Below are 26,062 nucleotides of genomic sequence, written 5' to 3'. Positions count from 1 at the left end.
GATTTATAGGCACAAAATATTCCATGAAGACACTATGCAGAACACAAAGTTGAATGCTGTTCTAAACTGAAAAGGTTTATAATATAGTTAAAAGTATAATGAAAATAGCCCACTGGTTTGATTCAGTGGTTGAGCGACGACCTATGAACCAGGAGATCTAGATTAGATCCCGGTAAAGGCACACGCCCAGGCTGTGATCTCAATCCCCAGTAGGGGGTGTGCAGGAGGTGACTGATCAATGATTCTCATCATTGATGCTTCTCTCTCTCTTCCTTTAACTCTGAAAAAAATCAATAAAAAATATTTTTTTAATATATATTTTTATTGATCTCAGAGAGGAAGGGAGAGGGAGAGAGAGAGAAACATCAATGATGAGAGAAAATCACTGACCAGCCGCCTCCTGAACGGCCCCTACTGAGAATCCAGCCGGCAACCCAGGCATGTGCCCTTGACCGTAATCCAATCTGCGACCCTTCAGTCCCCAGGCCGACGCTCTATCCACTGAGCCAAACCAGCCAGGGCTAAAAATATATTTTAAAAAATAAAATAATAAAACAACTTATAATGTAAACCCATTAATATCCTATAAAAAATCCTATTTTATATTAAGAATCATAACAAAAACAATAATGATAGTTATCATTAATTTAACATCTACTATATGTGGGATAAATTCAGTAAATTAAAAATTATGCTATCTACCAAACAGCCCTGTGAATTATTGTTCCTCTTCTACAGATATTGAAAATAGGTATCAAAAAGAGTTTAGTTAGCCCTGGCTGGTTTGGCTCAGTAGACAGAGCATCAGCCTGCGGAATAAAGTGTCCCAGGTTGGGGGGTGAGGGCATGTATGGGAGTGGGGTGGGGGTGGGGGGCAATGGTAAGATATGTACACATATAATACCTTAATAAAAATTTGAAAAAAAAAAATAAAAATAGGAGAAACCAAGATGGCGGCATAGGTAAACACCTAAACTGCTGCCTCGCACAACAATTTCAAAACTACAACTAAAAGACAGAACGGACACCATCCAGAACCGCAGGAAAGCTGACTGAGTGAAAATTCTACAACTAGAAGGAAGGAGAAAAGGTCACAGAGAATTGGAGGTACGGCAAAGGGTCTTTGTGCGCGCAGAGAGGAAGGGCGGCGGAGTGCCTGGCTGGCTTTCTCTGGCGGAAGGGGGAAGGGAGCCCCCGACCGCATTGAACCCCAGTTCTGACTGCACTGAACACCTATTCCGGGCGAGCCCCTGGGGACCCACGCTCTTGTGGGGGGAGTCTGGACTCTCGGGCGGAGACTCGGGAGCCGGGGAAGGCGGAAGACTGAAAGTCCGCTCGCGCCAGTGCGCACAAAGGCTGCGGGAGGCTGCCACAGGCTTTCCCTAGCGGAAGGGAGTGAGAGGCTCCTGACGGCACAAAACCCCAGTTCTGACTGAAGTGAGCCCCAGTTCTGACTGCAGTGAACCCCGGTTCCAGGCGAACCCCCGGGGACTCACGCTCTTGTGGGGGGAGTCTGGACTCTCGGGCGGAGACTCGGGAGCCGGGGAAGGCGGAAGACTGAAAGTCCGCTCGCGCCAGTGCGCACAAAGGCTGCGGGAGGCTGCCACAGGCTTTCCCTAGCGGAAGGGAGTGAGAGGTTCCTGACGGCACAAAACCCCAGTTCTGACTGAAGTGAGCCCCAGTTCTGACTGCAGCGAACCCCAGTTCCAGGCGAGCCCCCGGGGACCCACGCTCTTGTGGGGGGAGTCTGGACTCTCGGGCGGAGACTCGGGAGCCGGGGAAGGCGGAAGACTGAAAGTCCGCTCGCGCCAGTGCGCACAAAGGCTGCGGGAGGCTGCCACAGGCTTTCCCTAGCGGAAGGGAGTGAGAGGCTCCTGACGGCACCGAACACCAGTTCTGACTGAAGTGAGCCCCAGTTCTGACTGCAGTGAACCCCAGTTCCAGGCGAGCCCCCGGAGACCCACGCTCTTGTGGGGGGAGTCTGGACTCTCGGGCAGAGAATCGGGAGCCGGGAAGGCAGAGGACTGAAGGCACACACGTGCTAGCAAGGGCAAGGCTGATGGGAAGCCAAGACTGAGACTCCACCCCATCCAAGCAGAGCACAGAGGCTATTGCAATTTGGCAAGTCTAATCCTATAAGGCTGTCTCCAGCACCGGACTTCTCCCAGCATAGACACAGCTGATCCTTACAGCCAACTGGCCTGGAGGTCAATTCTTCCCAGTGATACCAACAACAATAAAGACTTAATTACAACAAGGCTGTACACACAGTCCACAAAGGGGTGCACCAAGAGTGTCCACCCCAGGTTAACTGGGGAGGCAGACCCACTGGGCCAAATTGGAAACCTAGCACACAAATCTACCAACTCAGGGAAGCAGTGAAAATGCGGCGTCTAAGAATCAGATCACAAACGAAAGAAATGGAGGAAAACAAACGACTGGATATAGAATTCAAAACCACGGTTATAAGGCTTTTTAAGAATATCCTAGAAAAGGCCGATAAATATAACGAGACCCTCGAAGAGATGAAAAAGGACCAACTAGAAATTAAACATACACTGACTGAAATAAAAAATATTATACAGAGACCCAAAAACAGACAAGAGGAACACAAAAACCAAGTCAAAGAATTGAAATACAAAGAAGCAAAAAACACTCAACCGAAAAAGCAAAAAGCAAAAAAAAAAATCCAAAAAGTTGAAGATAATGTAAGAAGACTCTGGGACAACTTCAAGCGTACCAACATCAGAATTATGGGGGTGCCAGAAGAAGAGAGAGAGCAAAATACTGAAAACCTATTTGAAGAAATAATGACCGAAAACTTCCCCCACCTGGTGAAAGAAATAGACTTACAAGTCCAGGAAGCCCACAGAACCCCAAACAAAAGGAATCCAAAGAGGACTACACCAAGACACATCATAATTAAAATGCCAAGAGCAAAAGACAAAGAGAGAATATTAAAAGCAGCAAGAGAAAAACAGTTAGTTACCTACAGGGGAGCACCCATACGACTGTCAGCTGACTTTTCAACGGAAACTATGCAGGCAAGACGGGAGTGGCAAGAAATTTTCAATGTGATGAATAGCAAGAACCTACAACCAAGATTACTCTACCCAGCAAAGCTATCATTCAGAATTGAAGGGCAGATAAAGAGTTTCACAGACAAGAAAAAGCTAAAGGAGTTCATCACCACCAAACCAGTATTATATGAAATGCTGAAAGGTATTCTTAAAGAAGAGGAAGAAGAAAAAAGGAAAGATAAAAATTATGAACAACAAATACATATCTATCAACAAGTGAACCTAAAAATCAAGTGAATTAAAAACCTGAGGAACAGAATAATCTGGTGAATACAATAGAATCAGGGGCATAGAAAGGGAGTGGACTGATAATTCTCAGGGGGAAAGGGGTATGGGGGGGTTCATAAAGAGACTGGACAAAAATCATACACCTATGGATGAGGACAGTGGGGGGTAGGTAAGGGCAGAAGGTGGGGTGGGAAATGGCTGGAGGGGAAATATGGGGGAAAAAAGGAGAAATAATTGTAATAATCTGAATAAAGATTTATTTAAAAAAAATAAAAAAAATAAAAAAAAAATAAAAATAAAAAATAAAGTGTCCCAGGTTCGATTCCAGTCAAGGGCATATGCCCGCGTTGCGGGCTCAATCCCCAGTGGGGGGCATGCAGGAGGCAGCTGATCTATGATTCTCTGTCATCATTGATGTTTCTATCTCTCTCTCCCTCTCCCTTCCTCTCTGAAATCAATAAAAACATATTTATTGCCGAAACCGGTTTGGCTCGGTGGATAGAGCGTCGGCTTGCGGACTGAAGGTCCCAGGTTCGATCCCAGTCAAGGGCATGTACCTTGGTTGCGGGCATATCCCCAGTGGGGGATGTGCAGGAGGCAGCTGATCGATGTTTCTCTCTCATCAATGTTTCTAACTCTCTATCCCTCTCCCTTCCTCTCTGTAAAAAAATCAATAAAATATATTAAAAAAAAAAACACAAACAAACAAAAAACATATTTATTTAAAAAAAGAAAAAAAAGAGTTCAGTTAGTCCTAGCCAGTTTGACTCAGTGGATCGAGGATCAGCCTGTGGACTGAAGTGTCTTGGGTTTGATTCTGGTCAAGGGTACATGCCCGGGTTGCCAGCTCAATCCCCAGTGGGGGGTGTGCAGCCAATTAATGATTCTCTCTCATCATTGATGTTTCCATCTCTCTCTCTCCCTCTCCTTTCCTCTCTGAAATCAATTAAAAAAAATTTTTATTGATTGATTTTTATTTTATTTTACTTTTTAGAGAGAGGAAGGGAGAGAGAGCAAACATCAATTTGTTTTTCCACTTATTTATGCATTCATTGGTTCTTACTTAAATGTGCCATAACCAGGGATCAAACCCACAACCTTGGTGTATCAAGACAATGCTCTTAACCAACTTAGCTACCCAGCCAGGGCCAAAACATTTCTAAGACAGTTAGAAAACAAAACAAAACAAAACAAAAAAGCAGCTTCAGATACTTAAGATAGTTTTGTTAATAATTTAGTAAGAATGTTATGTGATTTTATCTGGAAGAAATCATGTTTAAGGTATAAAACATCACTGTAACTTGTATCATTTCAAATGTGTTCATCCCAGTTTACCTTTATGTTTTAAACTGAGCCCTAGAATTCAAACTAACCATCACTTTTTTATACTTATGATGTACTAGTCTTTAATGAATATACTGCTAAGAAAATACACATTTTCTGAAAGATTCACTCAATATTTTTAGAAACATATATTATATCTTTGAATACAATAATAATATCACTGATTGAGAAATTACTGTCCTAGCACTTTACATGTATTAAATTCATTTAACTTCATAACAATTCCATGATCTTATGTGTGTATACTACGTTTAAAATTAAACACTCACGCAAAATAATACTTAAAATAAATAATTTAGTTATTTTTTTTTAAATATATATTTTATTGATTTTTTACAGAGAGGAAGGGAGAGGGATAGAGAGTTAGAAACATCGATGAGAGAGAAACATCGATCAGCTGCCTCCTGCACACTCCCCACCGGGTATGTGCCCGCAACCAAGGTACATGCCCCTGACCAGAATCGAACCTGGGACCCTTGAGTCCGCAGGCCGACGCTCTATCCACTGAGCCAAACCAGTTAGGGCAATAATTTAGTTATTTAAAATTAAGTTCCTAAAATAAGTTTAACATCTGATTCCTTAGAAACATAAGAACCTATACTTTAATCAAATTCATATGACATCACTAAATTTTAAATATCTATAATAATAAAAGTGTAATATGCTAATTAGACTGGACGTCCTTCCGGACAACCTTCTGAATGAAGCCAGGGCTGCAAGGGAAGCCTGGGTCCCGGGTGCCAGAGGGAAGCTGGTGGGGGCGGGCGGGGGGAGAGGAAGTTCTACTCTTGCACAAATTTCATGCATTGGGCCCCTAGTAGTTGATAAAATTGTAGCATCTGTTCCCTTAAAATTTGTCACATACAGAAAGAAAGACCTATTTTTAGTTCACAAAGGACTAAAGAAGATACTATTTAAAGCTATAAAGCATCAGGGGACAGACAGGTGGGAGGTAGGGGGGGGTCAATGGGGGGAAGAGGGGGACATCTATAATACTTTCAACAATAAAGATAAACTTAAAAAAATAAAAAGTGCAAACAAACCCCACATAAAGCATCAGAACAGTTTTAAGGAAGATACTGTAATCTTAATTCTCTTGCATAGGTAGGTTAATGTTGCCATCAAATCTTTAAAAACATTATTTCTATGACATATGTTGGAAATTGAAAACCATTATTAAATGGATTATAAATCTGAAAATGAATTAAGATACTAGTAAGCTTTTGTCAGAATATGAAGAGTTATATAGTAAGGAAGGGAGACCACAGAAAAAAGTACGAATCCAGCACAATCAACACAAACACAGCTATTCGATGAGCATAAGTGCTCAAGATGCAAGACATTATGTTCTTTTCTGTGCTAGAAAGAATTCAACACTTTTTCTGTGGCCTAAATGAAATTTTCCTCAAGCCCATTCACCCCACTTGGCTTTCATTCACTCTGATTCTCTCTGGTTGGGAACATTCCTAGAAATTACAGAACGGAGTCTTGAGTCACTGGAAATGTACATGCTCCAATGATAAATGAATGATTTGACTGTGTGTGAGCTGGATTAGTGACAACTCAGCCCTGAAATCAGTCTGATCATCTCTGAGCAAAATGCTATCCTACAATTTCCCCATATGCAAACCAGAAGCCCCATGTGTGCCTTTGACTGTGTGAATAAACACTGATGGATGAACACATGGCTCTGACGGTTTTTGCCAGCTTATGACATAATGAGGAAAATAAGGACCATGTGTTGAAACATAAGTCTAAATTATTAAATGTATGTGAACATCCTGTATTGAGATTATTTTCTTCCAATTTATATATACAAAGCTGGTATCCTGTTATAGATACTCTCACCACCCACTCTCATTCTCCCCTTCCCCCCTGGTCTGTTATATTCAGAAGTATGAGATTCACTGCCTAGGACCATGGAGGACGCTATCAAAATGGCATGTTTTATTTCCTCAATAATGGCCTATCACTTAAACTTGTAACATGTTGCTATAAGTCATGGAATGTTACATTATAACCACAGTTAAGAAAAGTTTATCATTTCACCAATGATTTGTTTTACTAAAACAAATTTTTAGATAATTGTGCAGAGAAAAACCTTTAGTAACTGTTATCTTCCATTATATTATAGTTTAATTGGTTTTTTAAATAAATAAAATAACTCAATTATAGTTACTTTGGTACTTTTAAGGCAGCACTAGTCTGTGCTGCTTTATAAATGAAGGGAATAGTTCTCAAAGATATCAAGTAACTGTCCCTAGATGGTGTTTTCCCTCTCTCAGCAGTTTTTTTGTTTCCATACCACAATTTGTAATTTATCCATTTGTCTTTAATTTTTTTATTGGCCCGCCTTTCCTCCCCACCATTTAGTCTCCTTGAAAGCAGAAACTATTGTCGCCACAGCATTTAGTATGTACTAAAATATATTTAAGGATGTTAATAATAATGGTGTTCAGAAAAGATTTATTAAGCATTTATTATGTGCAATGATAGTAATAATAAATATTTTGAATGTCACTATGTCATGCAAATCAGGAAGATGTATGAAAGTGATTAATATATGATTTGATTTTCCTTTTAAAACATATTTCAAGGTATGTAAGCATGGCCCTGACCAATGGGGCCCAATAGTTCAGAGTACCAGCCCAGGCACCATAGGGTCTCTGGTTTGATTCCCAGTCAAGGGCAAATACTTGGGTTGGCAGGTTCGATCACCAGCCCAGATTGGTACATGTGGGAGGCAAACCATCAATGTGTCTTTCTGACACTGATGTTTCTCTCTCTCCCTCCATCCCTCCCCCTCTTTCTAAAATTAATGGAAAAACATCTTCGAGTGAAGATTAACTAATATCTATATATATATATATATACATATATATGTATGTATATGTAATATGCCAGTGTTTGTTCTCTCTAAGTGAAATATACATCTTATATGTTCCCCACCCCCCACTCCCCCATCACCTGTTCTTCATCGCCACCATCAAGGAAGGAAGGAAACGGAAGAGCAGGGCTGCTAGGGCAGAAGCTGGTGGGAAGATCAGCTAGTTTTCATTTTTTCTTTTCTAAATCATTTGTAGACTGTGTCCTGGTTTACTACCCACTGATACTGCTTCATATGTGTTCACTCAGTCTCCAAATACTACTTTGAAGGTATTTTATAATCAAATCGCTAGAAAATGTCCCTTACCAGCCTCAAAAGGGTATCTAATTACAGAACGTACAAATGGGGTCTTCTCTCAGAGATGCTCACATTTATTTAGAAATGACTTTAGATTTATAGTTTAATTGAAAAAATAATAGTTCTATATACTTCACCCAGCCTTGCCTGATGTTACCTTCTTTTTAAAAAGCTTTTAAAAGTTTATTTTATTGTTGACAGTTACAGATGTCTCCCATTTTCCCCTCTAACGTAAGCATGGTTCAGGTACTATTTCTGACCCTACCATACTGCCCTATGGTCATTAGCGATGCTAAATACGCTGTGTGCCCCACCAGGTGCACACGCCAGCCTTACATGCCAGGGAAGGCTGACCAAGATGTATTTCATCAATGGGCTCCCTTTGGAGGAATTTAATACATGTAAAGTGCTAGGACAGTAATTTCTCAACCACAGAAAGCAACAGGAAACAGGAGGGCAGGGGATTTATTTCCATACCCTCCATGCTACAGCTTTCTCTTTGCAGGAAGGTCCCTTTACCCAAGGCCCACAACAAAATCTCTGCTCACTGTATTCAGCTGCAACTCTTCTACTTGCTCCTAACCCCTCACGCCCCTTCAGGCCCAGGAGTGGCAATCGCCCTCTGATGTCATTAGAACCGTCTTTTTTCCATAAGCCTGCCCACACCTTTCAAACAATCCCTTTATTAAATTACCCTCAATACCCCCAAATTGAGTGTGCAATCTGACTTTCTCCGGGGGGCAAAGACTGACAACCTAACCAAAGGGATGTTACCTCAAAATTGACTTTCTCTAAGGGAATATATCCCTCTACCCCCAACACACAAAGCAAAGATTATTTTACATAAATGCTTTGACCAAGTGGAGTTCCAAATGATGCCACTCACAAGAATCAAGGCCTGAAATTATTTCACACCTTTACCTTATTCAAGAGTCATGGAACGAATTATAGCACAGCTAACAAGATGCCATTAATATATGAAAACAACCCTGTGATCATTAACAGGCCTTGGGCAGGAACCTGGTCCTATAGCATCTGGAGGGGCAGAAGTTTGTGCTGACCTGCCACCCCCTCAATCACTTGATTTGATTCCCAGAAACTGTCGTTGCAGCTGGAGGAGAAGGGTGTCTCTAGTCAGGAATTTGAGATCACTATCTATAATTTATAGTTTTGAGTTACAATAGAACGAATATAGGTCATGGATACAGATTGTTCAAAGATGAGAGGTGTGAGGCACACCAAGAAATTTCAGCCCCACAACTAGTCTGTGTTTATTCGTTAGCAGGTTCAGAGTTGGATAGGACAAGCTTCAATTCTATACCCAGTTTCCTTAATCAGACTCTTCATTATCCAACCACTTCCTCATAGATGATGAGGATGAAAGTTAGTCAAGGTACCTACAGCATCTACCCTAACAAAAAACAAAGGACCCAAGATATTTGAAAATCTAAGAGGCCACAGTCAAAGGAAGCAGACTAGTTCTCTGGTACAATGCCAAAGGCAAAGCGAGAATTATGAAAGGAGACCAGTTGTAACCTGTAGGTCCTGTCATTGATCTCCTGGGTACAGCCAGCTGGTTATTAAGTCTGTATCCATACAAAGTTAAATTAAAGGTTGTACTCTTCCCCCTCTCTCCTCCCCAAAATGTGGAATTTATTTTGCTAACATTTCCTTCAGGGTTTTAGAATATTCTACATTTGCTCTAACTGTATTTTACACAACCAAGCTAAAATATCAAAGTATTTTAGCTTTTCTTCTGTGAAGCAGAGAAAGCTTTCTTTAAAAAAAAATAAAAAAATATGTGTCTACAGAATAGTAAATAAAATATTTTAAAATGCCAACATCAGAAAAATATTTTTTTTCCTTTCAGAGCATTTCCCTACTCTTGTACAATAATTGATAACTACAGAAGAAAGTGAGCGAGAATTCAGTTCTGTTGTGGCACATGAATTTCAACCACCCAAAGGCACTTATTTTTTAAAAAAAAATCAGAGTCCACTGCCATTATTTAAAAAAAGCAACACACCGTATATTTATTTCTGAAATTTATTTCAGGTGACAGGACACCCACACACTGACAAAACAAACACAGAATTAAATAGTACTACCATACCCCAATTCTGCTTCCTAGCAAAGGTGGTTAATTTAAGCTATCAAGCTTAGTCTATATTAGTTTGTCCATATAGTATGCCCTCACCCCTGCCTCCCACAAATTTCAAAGCCATTTATTAACAGTAGGACTAAAACTATTTCTCCCTTGAAGATATTAAGACGAAACACCCAAGTAGGGCTTTTGATTTATACTTTTATAGTTGGGGTGGGTGGATCAATATGCAGGGGGGAAAAAAAACCACACACAAACACACACACAGAAGAGGGTTTAATTTACTTTGAAAATAACCAGTATTCTATTTGTCCAGGCCAAATGAGAATCTGTGCCAAGCAATTTCATTCACTTATCATGCCTAGCACACTGATGACTGTATGGTAAATATTAAATAAATACTTGTTGGTTGATGAAAAATGTACATGGCAATGTTGTGTACACACAGGAAACAGAAACTCGAGGTGATCAGACAAAATTAGAAAGCAATGCAAGATTTGGTTCTCCGTGCCAATAACATTTTCAAGATGCACACTGGGAAACGAGTGAAATAAAAATTTGCCATATTCATAGTTCAACATGCTGTTCCTCTTTGAATGCTAAAACTTCATTTGTAAAAGAAAAGCTATGATAAGGTTAAAATACTTTACATTATAGGTGCACAATATAATTTTAAAGACCAGCAGTTTTATTGCTTAATGTCTTCTTGAATGAAAAAGGTTGCTTGCTCAGGTTGCTTACATTTATAATAGCAATATACCACTTGAAGTGAAACCTTTAACACTTACTTGCTAGACTAAAGCTAGCCTCCAACTTTTAGCAATGCCTTATGCTTTTAAATTAACCCTTTTAAATACTGTACAAAGCCCATAACAGGAATTACTAGCTTATATCGAATTAAGTTACTACTAAATACTCATTAGGTAAACTACTGAAAATAAAGAAAACATGCATATTCCTACAGCTCTATGAATGTCAAAATTCAAGATGATATAATGATAATGTAGGATTAAACGAGTATAATTTGGCTATAAGATCTCAATGGCTTACACATTTTCAGTTGAACTAAAATCTCTAAGGATCTTTTCCTTTGGAAAGAAAAATCACACACTTTAAAACAGTATCTAATGGAAAGTCTATTAAAATCATAATGGATCATAGCTGTCAACTTCAAAGAGTGTCTTTCTTCTTAAGAGCTTAAGTTGACACTCTGGTGAAACACCACAAATGCAGATGCTACAAAGGCAGCTACAAAGGGAAAAATTTTATTCACAACACTTGGCATATAAACTTTTCCTTCTGCAGATTGGTGTGGAGTTGAAAATAAAGGATGCTAATATGCACATTATGCAGCACATCAAAAAAAGAGAAAACCCTTTCCTTGAGTGAAAATTCATTTACTGAAAATCTGGGAAAATTCACATCCCCTGTACTCCAAATTTACCCGTAAGGGACAGAAAAATACTATATGACATGGAAAAAAAAAACTGATATGATTTAATCAATAGCTGATTACCTTTAAAACTTTGGGCTTCTTTTCCCTCTTGGGCCTCTTGTTTTCCTTTATAACCTAAAAAAAAAAAAAAAAAATCAAATTGCAAAATGAGCCTCCATTTAAGAAAAAGAAAAAAAACCAAAAAACTCCCACCCCCCAAAATTATTTTGGCTATTTCTCTATAAAACTACTTATATCATTTCAAAGCATCAACATGTTTGCTAAGCAGAAGCTCAAGAGCTTATGTAAAATGTATACTTAAAAGTCACTGAAAAAAAAGCCTTGCAGAAAGATGAAGTAGGGAAATACCCTTTCTTCCCCTTAAAGTCTGTCTTAATTAGCCTCTGCATTCTTCACAGCGAAGCCCACGAGGTAGCCATCTTGCTTGCTTCTGCAGAGGAAGCCTCTACAGTGGAACAGTTCTGCAAACTGCTTTTTGGTGTTATTATCATGGTGTTTCAAGGCAGCCCTGGCCTGCCAGCACTGTAGACGTGCTGGGCATGCCTTTTGCAAAAACAGCCCCACAAAGAGTGCAGCCAATGGCAATGCAGAGCTTAGCAACTCCAAAGTGATCTTCTCTGCCTAGCCTTCCTAGACAAAGGATCTCCTGTGCGGCTCTGCTCTCACCACAGGACACAGGCAGCCACAAGCTGCGACATGGAGTTCGCTGCGGAGGATCTGGTCGCAGGGAATTCACAGGAGGCTTCAGCAAAAACAATGCACACCAATCCCCCAGGTCTCCGCCATGGGATCGATGGCTGGCGGAGTCTCCCTGATTAGTAACCCCTGGGTGGCTCTGAGGGCAGGTCTGCGGTGGGGAGGGGGCGGAGGGGGAAGCGGCGCAGCCCTGCCTCCAACATACAGAAGATATAGCTGCCCTGAGGGGGGGCATCTGGGCTTGCTGAAACTCTGGAAGGTATTGTGCATTTTTACTTTATAAGGCAAGGCTAAATATTGGCGATATTTAAGGCAGGAGGTTATGTGAGGACAGTGTAGGCTCAGCTGTTGGGCTGCGTGTCTCATTCCTCCGGAACCACACCTCTTTGCAGCAGGCGCTTTGCCCAGAAACACAGCAATTTGATTTCTGTCAATAAATGTCCAATGACAAAGACGGATTAAAAAAATAATAATAAAGCCACTTAAAAGGAAAAGGACAGGATGAGGACAAGGAGAGGGGGGAGGAGTTTTGAAAATACACTTGCCATTCTGTGTGGCTGGAGAGAGAAGATTTATCTCTTGCTCTGGACGTTGCTGGTGACCTTCATTTCCCCCAAAGAAACCTCTCCCTCAACTGTCACTAAGCATCCCTTCCCTACCCGCCCTCCCCACCCCCCGTGGAGCCCCGGGGCAGGCCAGGCTGATGGACAGGGAGCTCCCCGCTTCCCAGGGATTGAGACCTGAGCCAGAGGTGGAACAAGGAGCCACCAACACTCACACACCTGAGCTGCCCCCATGCAGCTGGGTGGTAGGTGCTGGGAGAGCTGGCACCATAGTTGGAACTTGCGGGATCCTGTAAATGGCAGAGCCAGAAAAGTTTAGCTCTGGCCATGCAACAGTGGCAATAGAGCAAGAACCAGTACAGCTGCTGTGAGCGGGCAAGTCTCAAGGTCACTGCCAAAATTCAGTGGAGAGGCCAGATACAGCCCCATCACAGCCACCTTGACAGCTGCACCCATCTTGGGAAGACAGCTTTAGTTCCATCCTCACAGGGCCAAACTTCAGCAGCACATTTGGGGGATTGGCAGGAGGGCCTCCCTGGCTGCGCAGCCAAAGATGGGTTTTCCACTTGCAGTTGGATTCAGAACAGATTCCCACAACCAGAAATGGGGAGGGCACGAAGGCCTGTACTTCATCACCCTTGATTCCCAGCCTTTCGGTTTGCCACAAAAGCATGCTTTCTATATGTTGGAATGGGAATTCCAACATGCATTGTTTTTCCATTTTAAACTACCCCTCCTTCACCCACCACCCTCAAAATATTTAACCAATGTAAGAAGCAAACCTACTGGTAGCAAAACCAGTGGATTCTGACCTAATCACACCAACCAAAGCCACTTCAACCTCACAGAGCCCACACGAAGGAACTGTGTGGGGAATGAAGCAATGATGAAATAGATAGAAAAACAGGATCAAACACAAGATTTAAAAATGGGTGCAAGATGTTTTCGTAAGCCCTAGGCGGCTTGGCTCAGTGGATAGAGTGTCTGCCTGTGGACTGAAGTGTCGTGGGTTCAATTCCGGTCAAGAGCACATGGCTGGGTTGCGGGCTCGGTTCCCAGTGAGGGGCGTGCAGAAGGCAGCCGACCAATAATTATTTCTCATCATTGATGTTTCTATCTCTCTCTCCCTCTCCCTTCCTCTCTGAAATCAATAAAAATATATATATTTTTTAAAAAGATGTTTTCTTAAAAATAGGTGAAGCCCTAGGTCAGTGGTTCTCAACCTTTCTAATGCCGCAACCCTTTAATACAGTTCCTCATGTTGTGGTGACCCCCAACCATAAAATGATTTTTGTTACTACTTCATAACTGTAATTTTGCTACTGTTATGAATTGTAATGTAAATATCTGTGTTTTGCGATGGTCTTAGGCAACCCTGCTAGCGATTCTCAACCCACGTGTTGTCGCGACCCACAGTTTGAGAACCGCTGCTGTACAGCCTAAGACCATCGGAAAACACAGATATTTACATTACGATTCATTAACAGTTATGAAGTAGCAACGAAAATAATTTTATGGTTGGGGGTCACCACAACATGAGGAACTGTATTAAAGGGTCGTGGCATTAAAAAGGTTGAGAACCACTGCACCAGGTGGTTTGGCTCAGCGGATAGAGCATTGGCCTGCGGACTGAAGGGTCCCGGGTTGATTTCCTTCAAGGGCACATGCCCAGTTTGTGGGCTTGATCCCCAGTTGGGGTGTGCAGGAAGCAGCCGATCAATGATTCTCTCTCATCATTGATGTTTCTATCTCTCTCTCCCTCTCCCTTCCTCTCTCTGAAATCCATTAAAAATTTTTTTAAAAAAAGAAAAAAATAGGTGAAAACCCTCTATTTCTATTTCTTTGGAGATTATGTGGTAAAACATTTTAACACAAAATTTGCCATTTAACCATTTTTAAGTGTACAACTTAGTAACATTAAGTACATTCACAAAGTTGTACAATTACCACTACTCTCCATTTCCAGAGCCTTTCACCATCCCAGACAGACACGCTGCAGCTGTTGGACAACAACCCCTCATTTGTCTTCTCAGAGTCATTGCCAACTTATATTCTACTTTTCAGTCTCTGTAAATTTGCCTGTTCTAATTATCACACACAATATTTGTCCTTTTGTGTCTGGCCTATTTCAATTTTATAATATTTTAGGTTTTGCTTTGTTTTTTTAATACTCACCGGAGGATATGTTTTTATTGATTTTGGAGAGACAGAGAGATAGAAACATTGAAAGATTGCCTCCTGTTCGAATTGGCAGCCTACAGAATCAAACCCACAAATTTGCTACACAGGAAGGCGCTTTAACCAACTGAGCCACCCAGCCAGGGCAGCATGGTATTTTTAAGGTTCATCCAGGTGGCAAGATATATCAGAATTTCATTCCTTTTTAAGGCTGAATAATATTCCATTGTGTATATAAATTTTATTTATCACTTCTGCTGCTGATGTACATTTGGGTTGTCTCTTATCTTTTGGCTACTGAAATTGGGTGTACAAGTATCTATTTGAGTCCTTATTTTCACTTCTTTTAAGCAGATACCTGAAATGGAATTGCTGGATCATAATTCTGTTTAACTTTTCCCAGAACTGACAAACCATTTTCTTTTTCTTTTTAAAAAAATTTTTTTATTGCCAAAACCGGTTTGGCTCAGTGGATAGAGCGTCGGTCTGCGGACTGGGGGGTCCCAGGTTCGATTCCGGTCAGGGGCATGTGACTTGGTTGCGGGCACATCCCCAGTGGGAGGTGTGCAGGAGGCAACTGATCGATGTTTCTCTCTCATCGATGTTTCTGACTGTCTGTCCCTCTTCCTTCCTCTCTGTAAAAAATCAATAAAAATATATTTAAAAAAAAATTTTTTTTTATTGATTTCAGAGAGGAAGGGAGGGAAAGAGAGAGATAGAAACATCAGTGATGAGAGAATCATTCATTAGCTGCCTTCTGCACAACCCCTACTGGAAATCGAGCCCACAACCCGGGCATGTGCCCTTGACTGGAATCAAACCTGGAACCCTTCAGTCTGCAGGCCGACGCTCTATCCATGGAGCCAAACCGGCTAGGGCACAGACCACTTTCTATAGCAACTATACCATTACATTCCCACCAATAATGCATACAAGGATAAACCCTGCATTTCTTTCTTTTTCGTAATCCTCACCTAAGAATTTTTTTCCATTCATCATTTTATTTAGAGAGAGGGGAAGGAAGGGAAAGAGAAAAACATGGATGTAAGAGAGATCTGATTTCTGTCAATAAATGTCAAAATATTTAACATTGGTTGCCTCTCCCATGCGCCCTGACTCAGGGCCGGAGATTGAGCCCACAACCGAGGTACAGGCCCTTGATCAAAATCGAACCTGGGACCCTTCAGTCAAACTGGGTCCAATTGGCTAGAGCAGCCCTGCATTTCTTTTTCTTTTTCCTTTTCCTTTACTTTTTTTTTTTAGCCCGGCAATACTTAAATATAATTTTTTAAAGCGTCAACATTTTCCCAGGTTGATTACTCAATACTTAGTAGAGTGGCCATGATATATTAAGATATAGTTACATATTTAAAATCAATCTATTACCTATGTAATCCATATGTTTGCCTCAATAAAATAAAACCAGGCTCCTAGTGTTAGGTGTACACACAGGTGAGAAGGTCATTTTTTTTAAAAAAATATATTTTATTGATTTTTTACACAGAGGAAGGGAGAGGGATAGAGAGTCAGGAACATCAATGAGAGAGAAACATCGATCAGCTGCCTCCTGCACACCTCCTACTGGGGACGTGCCCGCAACCAAGTTACATGCCCTTGACCGGAATCGAACCCGGGACCCTTCAGTCCGCAGGCTGACGCTCCATCCACTGAGCCAAACCAGTTTTGGCGAGAAGGTCATTTTTTAAAGCCCCATGGACAGTCATGAGATACTCATGAAGCCATACAACATTGTCCTTAGCAGCCTAAGCAAACATCGCAGGTCTGTGTGCAGTGTTCCATAAAATGAATTACTGAATTATGACAAAATTGAAGCCAGCTAAATGCAAAGGTTAATGAAAGTTACCAGAGCTCACACTAACTCCAAATATCCAACTGATACTTCACCCATGGTCGGCAAACTGACACATGCGGCTCTTTGGCCCCTTGAGTGTGGCTCTTCCACAAAATACCACAGCCTGGGCGAGTCTCTTTTGAAGAAGTGGCGTTAGAAGAAGTTTAAGTTTAAAAAATTTGGCTCTCGGGGAGAAACCAAGATGGTGGCATAGGAAAACACCTAAACTGCTGCCTCACACAACAATTTCAAAACTATAACTAAAAGACAAAGCAGACATCATCCAGAACCACAGGAAGGCTGGCTGAGTGGAAATTCTACAACTGAAAGAGAAAAGCTCACAGACAATCAGAGGAGCTGCAGAGCATGCAGAGAGGACTGGCAACTGAGTGCGTGGCTGGCTTTCTCAAGCAGGTAGGAGACAAAAGCTCCCGACTCCAGTTCCGGGAGAGACTCTGGGGACCCAGACTCATTCGGGGAGAAACTGGACTGTCTGGCAGCGGGCAAAACTCGAGGGCGGCTTTCTCTCAGAGGTGCTTGCAGCGATTACCATGGGACACTGAGACACAGGGGACTATTAGGGCAGTGCTGATGGGAAACCAATGCTGTCTGCTCCACCCTGAGACTCCGCCCCATCCAAGCTGAGCAGAGGCTGCAAGTCTTGTCTCATAAGGGTGTCTCCAGCACAGAAGTTCTCCCAGCGTAGACACAGCTGATCGTCACAGCCAATTGGCCTGGAGGTCAATTCCTCCCAGTGATACCAACAACAATCAAGGCTTAACTACAACAAGACTGTGCACACAGCCCACAAAGGGGTGCACCAAGAGTGTCCACCTCAGGTAACCGGGGAGGCTGAGCCACTGGGCCCTATAGGACACCTAGCACACAAAGCTACTCTACCAACTCAGGGAAGCAGCCAAAATGCGGAGACAAAGAAAAACATCACAAATGAAAGAAATGGAGGAAAGCAAATGACTGGATATAGAGTTGAAAACCACAGTTATAAGGTTTTTCAAGAATTTCCTAGAAAAGTACGATAGATTTAGCGAGACCTTCGAGGATATGAAAAAGGACCAACTAGAAATTAAGCATACACTGACTGAAATAAAAAATATTATACAGAGACCTAACAGCAGACTAGAGGATCACAAGAATCAAGTCAAAGATTTGAAATACAAAGAAACAAACAACACTCAACTGGAAAAGCAAAAAAAAAAAAAAAAAAAAAGAATCCAAAAATGAAGATAGTGTAAGGAGCCTCTGGGACAACTTCAAGCATACCAACATCAGAATTATGGGGGTGCCAGAAGAAGAGAGAGAGCAATATACTGAAAACCTATGGGAAGAAATAATGACCGAAAACTTCCCCCACCTGGTGAAAGAAATAGACTTACAAGTCCAGGAAGCGCAGAGAACCCCAAACAAGAGGAACCCAAAGAGGACCACACCAAGACACATCATAATTAAAATGCAAAGAGCAAAAGACAAAGAGAGAATATTAAAAGCAGCAAGAGAAAAACAGTTAGTTACCTATAAGGGAGCACCCAGACAACTGTCAGCTGATTTCTCAACAGAAACTATGCAGGCCAGACGGGAATGGCAAGAAATTTTCAAAGTGATGAATAGCAAGAACCTACAACCAAGATTACTCTACCCAGCAAAACTATCATTCAGAATTGAAGGTCAGATAAAGAGCTTCACAGATAAGAAAAAGCTAAAGGAGTTCATCAACACCAAACCAGTATTATGTGAAATGCTGAAAGGTGTTCTTTTAAGAAGAGGAAGAAGCCAAAACCGGTTTGGCTCAGTAGATAGAGCGTCAGCCTGCGGACTGAAGGGTTCCAGGTTCGATTCCGGTCAAGGGCATGTAACTTGGTTGCGGGCACATCCCCAGTGGGAGGTGTGCAGGAGGCAGCTGATCGATGTTTCTCTCTCATCGATGTTTCTGACTATCTATCACTCTTCCTTCCTCTCTGTAAAAAATCAATAAAAATATATTAAAAAAAAAAGAAGAGGAAGAAGAAAAGGGTAAGATAAAAATTATGAACAACAAATACATATCTATCAACAAGTGAATCTAAAAATCAAGTGAATAAAAAAATCTGATAAACAGAATAAACTGGTGAATATAATAGAATCAGGGGGATAGAAAGGGAGTGGACTGACAATTCTCGGGGGGACAGGGGTGTGGGGGGTGCGGGAAGAGACTGGACAAAAATCGTACACCTATGGATGAGGACAGTGGGGTGGGGGTAAGGGCAGAGGGTGGGGTGGGAACTGGGTGGAGGGAAGCTATGGGGGAAAAAAGATGAACAATTGTAATAATCTGAACAATAAAGATTTATTAAATTTAAAATAAATAAATAAATAAAATAAAAAATTTGGCTCTCAAAAGAAATTTCAATCATTGTACTGTTGATATTTGGCTCTGTTGACTAATGAGTTTGCCGACCACTGTACTACACCATGAAGATCTGCACGTGTCTGAATACAGAATAGATGGGTAACCTCTTTTGGTTGTGACCATCTGTTCTAAAAACTGTACTGTACTTAAAGAGTTGACAAGCTCAGCTAAGGGCTTACATAACAGTGAACTTTGAGGGAGAGAATTCTAGGAGAGAAATTGGACGTCAAGAGAGCCATTCTCTTATTATTATTTAGGGCAAAGTTCATACAACTAGATCCTGTTGCAAGAACAACAAATTAGAAACTAAGAAACCTTGTGTTATAGTCTTACTTATTCAGAACTTATTTTTTCACTTAGATCTATTTGTTTTCCCCACAATGGATTATGATTATTCAATTGCACGAGTTGATGTTCAATTTTGTAATAACACAAGTGTATTAGGATCCTTCAAAATATTACAAAATAAGATCTCTTTTCTTTAAAAATCAATGATTTATAATAGAACTAAAATTTTAAAAAATCAGAAAAGGCAGCCTAACTACTACTTTATTTTATAGGTAAACTAAGGCCCAAAGAGGTAATTACTTACCTCAGGCTACACAACAAGTGAGAACTTGACTTGAGCCTAGTTCTAACCATCTAGGCTGCTGTCTATACAACTGCTCTTCATTTTCAATATCCAGCCACAGATATTTGTAAATATCCCAAAATAAACTTAACAGAACTGTCTGTCTTCAGAGGGAACCCTTTGTTAAGTATTATGATTAACCACTATACCATACACCTGAAACTAATACAATATAATATTGAATGTAAACTGTAATTGAATTTTTTTAAAAAAAAAACAACCAACCCCTTCCCACCCCCCCAGATATGTCTTCAAACCACATGCTTCATTTTTAGGATAGAGAAATAACTCATATATTTACAAAATTGGTGTTTTAAATCAACATAACATTAGGTGTGCTTTTTGTAAAAAAGTGTTTTGTTCCTGATGAGGTAAATTTATTAATAATTTCAAAATTGTATTTCTCTTCCTAAGCATAAGCAATTCTGTACCCACAAGAAACTAGACATATAAACATTGCCTAGAAGGAGTTTTCTAAAGTCATCTCAAGTTCATTCACTCCTCCTCAAAACTAACATCTCTGCAGCACAAAATCCTTCCAATATTAGCCACTCTCCTCTCCCATGAAATCCTTGTATATTTCTCTTCTGGTGTAGTGTGTGTGTGTATGTGTGTGTGTGTGTGTGTATTTGGGGGGGGGAGTTATAGGTTTTACAGTAATAAAATCATAAAGATATTCCATGTACCATATTGTAAACTTCTGATCAATAAGAATAAGAAAAACATGGCTTACACTTTTCACAATTCTATTGGAGAGTTTAAAGTTATTTTAGTTTATTTCTTATGAGACATAGGAACCTGGAGGACTAACACTAGAGAAATCACTCACAGATTGGATCAGGTAATACTAGTTGGGTAAGGGCTGTTGATTCACAGCCTTCCCTGAGGCTGATCTTCAGCAGCTCTTTTTCCCTCTAAACTTTAGATAGAGGGGAAAAGAGCTGCTATCTTTGAAAGTGTCGGGTCTACCTAGTATCCACCCACTCCCCCTAGCAGTCTGGCTCCTGGGGTGAAAGTAACTGCTCTTCAGTGTCAAGAATTAAGGAACAATTGAATGATGATCTTCAATTGTTGCCAAGTGAGAATCATTAAATAGAGGCCCAGTGCATTCATGCACGGGTGGGGTCCCTCTGGGTGGCCTGTGAGGATCAGACGCCAGCTTGAGCCCCCAGGCTCACAGCTCCACAGCCCCTCCTGGCACCCCACCATGGCCTGGAGCCACACCCTCACGTGCTCCACCATCCAGCCTGTGGGGTGACCGATAGGGGCCTGGCCCCCTGCTTGGCTCCCTTAGTGCCTGAGAACTGGGTGGCAGCCCTGCCCCCCACTGCCCCACTGGGTGCTGTCTGCAGGGCAATCAGCAGGGTGATTGGACCTCACCCCTCGCATCTGCCTTGGCTTAGCGCCACCCACTCTCCTGCTCCACCATCCCTCCATGGTCCCACTCTCATCAGGGCCCGTTGGGGTAGCAGTGCCTCCACTGCCACCTGCTGCCAGCACCGCATCACCGACGCCCACCATGTTCTGCACCACCCCCTGGTGGTCAGCGCACGTCATAGCAAACGGTCGAACTCCCAGTTGAACTATTTGCATGTTAGGCTTTTATTAAATAGGATGAGGTGAACCATAGATGATGCCAGAGACCAATGGGACTGATATACCACCTCCCTCCAATTTCAAACAATTCTTAGTACTAACTTGAAGTTGACAGGCCTACTCTGCCAATCTAGATCCATTAATTTAGAAAGAGAAAACAGCATCTATAGGTTTTTGTCAAAAATGATAAAATCACAGAGGCTACTGCTACTTAGAAATTTTTCCCCTTTTGTGAATGATGTATTAAAGTTGCTTCTTATTATTGCTAGTCTGTCCTGTGTATTTTATAATCAATGTTCTTTTTTTAGTCCAGCCGGTATCACTCAGTGGTTGAGCCTAGGTCACTGGTTTGATTCCCGGTCAGGGCACATGCTCAGATTGTGGGCTCAATCCCCAGTGGGGGGCGTGTAGGAACCAGCCGATCAGTGATTCTCTCTCATCATTAATGTTTCTATCTCCCTCTCTCTCTCCCTTCCTCTCTGAAATCAATAAAAAATATATGTTTTAAATAAATAAATAAATATTCTTTTTTTAAAAATAAATTTTTATTGTTCAGATTATTACAGGTGTTCCTCTTTTTTTCCCCCCCATAGCTCCCCTCCACCTGATTCCCCACCCCACCCCATGCCCTTACCCCCCGCCACTGTCTTCATCCATAGGTGTAAGATTTTTGTCCAATCTCTTCCCGTACCCCTCACACCCCCTTCCCTCTGAGAATTGTCAGTCCACTCCCTTTCTATGTCCCTGATTCTATTATATTCACCAGTCCATTCTGTTATTCTAAATATTCTCTTTTTAAAGGAAGTTATGTATCTTCAAGCTCCTTCTTTATGTCATTGCTGATAGCACACTATTAGATAAACTTGGGAAATTTTATACCCATTGTACCCTCAGTTCTTAAATACTCTGTCTCATCATAAAAATTTGTTTCACTGACAGGCTCAAAGTATTTTACCCACAAACACAGCTTCTGAGATAGTTAGATCTAGGTATCGCCTAAGTTTAGCAATATCAATCTTAAAATTATTGAACAAACCTTAAAAGTCTCCACATCCAGAAATGTTTTCCTTAAAATGTTAATGCATTTCTTTTTCCAAAAAGATATGATTTTATTGATTTTAAAAGATAAAGGGAGAGGGAGAGGGAGAGGGAGAGGGAGAGGGAGAGGGAGAGGGAGAGAGAGAGAGAGAGAGAGAGAGAGAGAGAGAGAGAGAGACATTGATTGGTTGCCTCCCACACACACCCTTACCAGGGATCAAACCTACAACCCGGGTATGTGCCCTGACTAGGAATTGAACCGGTGACCTTTTGGTGCACAGGATGATGCTCAACCAACTGAGCCACAGGAGCCAGGGCATGCTAATGTATTTCTTTAAAATGGACTTCCCCCATTTAATAACCAAAAACCTTTACAACAACTTAATAAATGCTGAGCACCTCCAACATACAGACATAGTATTGGGCCTGTCTGCTGGAACCTACCATCTCAGGATAGACAGAAACAGACAATCCTGATGTGGTATCGAATGCGGATGAGCCCAGAAAGCTACAGTGGACAGAGATGGCTTCCAAGAGGAAGTGGCATTTCCACTGAAACCTAAGGGTAGAGAGCAGGATTTGCTGAAATATAGAGGGAGAGAGAAAGGTATGTGTCCCAGACAAAGGCACCATGTGCAAGGACACTGGGAGCACTATGGCTATTGAAAGTCACACACCAGAGTGGCTGTGAAGGGGCCTATGGGGAGAAACGCATAAAAATAGTTAACGTTACCACTTAGGTAACAGGCTGGTTCATGGGTCATGCATATGAAGAGAAACAATCAGCCTTTAATTCTCTACCATTCCAATATGAAATGTTACTTTTTTGTTCCATCCTTAAATTTTCATAATTGGTACTTTCAAAAACCAACAATGAAAGAATGTACTTTTCATACTATTATTATAAGAATTAACTGAGCCCTAACCAGTTTGGCTCAGTGGATAGAGCGTCGGCCTGTGGACTCAAGGGTCCCAGGTTCGATTCCGGTCTAGGGCATGTACCTTGGTTGCGGGCACATCCCCAGTGGGGGGTGTGCAGGAGGCAGCTGATCGATGTTTCTCTCTCATCGATGTTTCTAGCTCTCTATCCCTCTCCCTTCCTCTCTGTAAAAAATCAATAAAATATATATTAAAAAATAATAATAATTAAATGAAACAATGAGCATGCCAGTGCTTAATACCAGTACTGGGTAATGCACTCAATACATGATAGTTTTTATTAATTCCTTCAGTTATCAATGTTTACTACACACCAGTTCCATATAGTTAATCACTATCATTCAATTCAACCAATATGTATGTGTTTAATGTCTACCCAAATGCCAGGCACTACATAAGGAGGGAAATGAAGGCCAAGAAAAAAATTCTAGGCTCTTCATGGGAGCCCTGGAAGCTTCTACATAGTGAAAAGAAATGTGCAACCATAACTTTAGAAAACAAAAGAAAAAGGAAAGGTTAAGCACAGCAATCAAAGAAAGAATATATAAAATAGAATTCATCACAATGGAAAACTTTTGTGTCTCAAAGGACATAACAAAAGAGTGAAAAGACAAGGGGTCTGGTATCAACAACCCAAAAAGAATATTTGCAGCTCAATGAAAAGACAACCCAGTTTTAAAATGAGCAAAGGACTTTGCTAATGTCTGAGTGTTTGTGTCCGCCTAAAATTCATATGCCAAAATCCTAATACCCAATGTGATGCTATTAGGAGGTGGAGCTTTTGGAGGTGCTTAAGTCATGAGGGTGGAAACCCCATGAACGGAATTAGTGCCTCATAAAAAAAGCTCCAGAGAGATCCCTAGCCTCTTTTATCATGTGAGAACACTGAGAAGGAACAAGCTATGAACCAGGGTGAGGAATTTGACCATGCTGGCGTCTTTTTTTTATATATATGCTAGAGGCCCGGTGCACAACATTCGTACACTGGGGGGTGGGGGGTCCCTCAGCCCAGCCTGCACCCTCTGGTAGTCCAGGCCCTCTCATAGTCCGGGACCGCTGAGGGGATGTCTGTCTGCAGGCTTAGGGTCCCCCCTCATATCCTCCCCACCCCCCAGAAATCCCTCTCACAGTCCAGGACCCCTCGCTCCTTACCTCCCGCCTGACAGAGGAGGGAGAGGCTCCCACAACCGCTCAGCTATCTAGCTGTTAGCCAGGCTAGCCCAGCGGGAACGCACTGACCACCAGGGGGCAGCTCCTGCATTGAGCATCTGCCCCCTGGTGGTCTGTGCACTTATAGAGACAGGTCTTTCCACCGTTCACTCGATTTGCATATTAGGGATTTATTATATAGGAGGATATATTTTTATTGACTTCAGAGAGAAAGGGAGAGGAAGAGAGATAGAAACATTAATGATGAGACAGAATCATTGGTTGGCTGCCTCCTGCACTGCATGCCGCACACTGGGGGTGGAGCCGGCAACCTGGGCATGTGAGCTTTACTGGAATCAAACCCAAACCCTTCAGTCCACAGGCCAATGCTCTAGCCACTGAGCCAAACCACCTAGGGCCATGCTGGCATCTTAATGCTGAACTTGCCGGCCTCCAGAATTTTGAACGAAGTACTGACACATGCTATATGACATGGATGAACCTTGAAAACATTATGCTGAGTGAGCCACCCAAGATAAAATATTGTATGATTCCATTTCTAAGAAATGTCCAGAAAAGGCAAATCCAAAAAGACAAAAACAGATTAATGGTTGCCAGGAGCTAGAGAAGGAAGAATGAAGAATGACTGCTCAATTGCACTGGATTTCGCCAGACTGCCATGGCTCAGTGGTTGAGCATCTACCTATGAACTAAGAGGTCACAGTTGATTCCCGGTCAGGGCACATGACTGGGTTGTGAACTCGATCCCCAGTGTGGGGTGTGCAGGAGGCAGCCGATCAATGATTCTCTCATCATTGATGTTTCTATCTCTCTCTCCCTTTCCCGTTATCTCTAAAATCAATAAATATATTTTTAAAACAATTGTACTGGATTTCTTTTTGGGGTGATGAAAATATTCTAGACTTAGTGGTGATGGTTGCACAGCCTTGCAAATATACTAAAGACCAATGAACTATACACTTTAAAAAAGCAAGTTTTCCCCTAACCGGTTTGGCTCAGTGGATAGAGTGTGGGTCTGTGGACTCAAGGGTCCCAAGTTCAATTCCAGTCAAGGGCATGTACATTGGTTGCGGCCACATACCCAGTAGGGAGTGTGCAGGAGGCAGCTGATTGATGTTTCTCTCTCATCTATGTTTCTAACTCTCTATCCATCTCCCTTCCTCTCTGTAAAAAATCAATAATATATATATATTTTTTAAAAAGGCAAGTTTCATGATATGTGAATTAAATCTCAATTTTTTTTTTTTTTTTTAAGAAGAAATTGGCCTGATTGGTATGGCTCAGTTGGTTGAGCACTGGAAGGTCCCATACACCAGAAGGTCACCAGTTAGATTCCTGGTCAGGTCACATATCCAGTTTGCTGGTTCGATCCCTGGTCTGGGTACATATGGGGGGGGTGGGGACAATTGATCCATGTTTCTCTCTCACATGGATATTTTCTTTCTCTCTCACTCTCTCCTCCTTTACATTCCTCTCTCTCTAATAAAAAACAACAACAGTAAAAACATATTTGAAAAATATATTTTGAAAATTTAAAAAGAGTTTCATTGTTTAGTTTTCCTTTATTATACTGGAAAGAGTGTCTCTACTACTTGCCAG

The 26,062-nt window shown here is 41.6% G+C and overlaps 1 protein-coding gene across 1 annotated transcript in view; it reads right to left on the bottom strand.

The window, feature by feature from the left end:
* TET1 (tet methylcytosine dioxygenase 1) overlaps positions 1–26,062 on the bottom strand; it is a gene marked incomplete at both ends in the record, with an annotated part of 116,245 nt that overhangs the window by 73,483 nt on the left and 16,700 nt on the right. Inside the window, 1 exon segment of the mRNA XM_080687992.1 lies at positions 11,457–11,510. Coding sequence (XP_080544118.1) covers positions 11,457–11,510 — 54 coding nt within the window.

The sequence above is a fragment of the Plecotus auritus genome (genome assembly GCF_963455305.1).
Source record: "Plecotus auritus genome assembly, chromosome: 9".
Classification (NCBI taxonomy): Eukaryota; Metazoa; Chordata; class Mammalia; order Chiroptera; family Vespertilionidae; genus Plecotus; species Plecotus auritus.
Note: the sequence above shows the minus strand (reverse complement) of the source record. Positions and strands in the feature narration are given on the sequence as shown.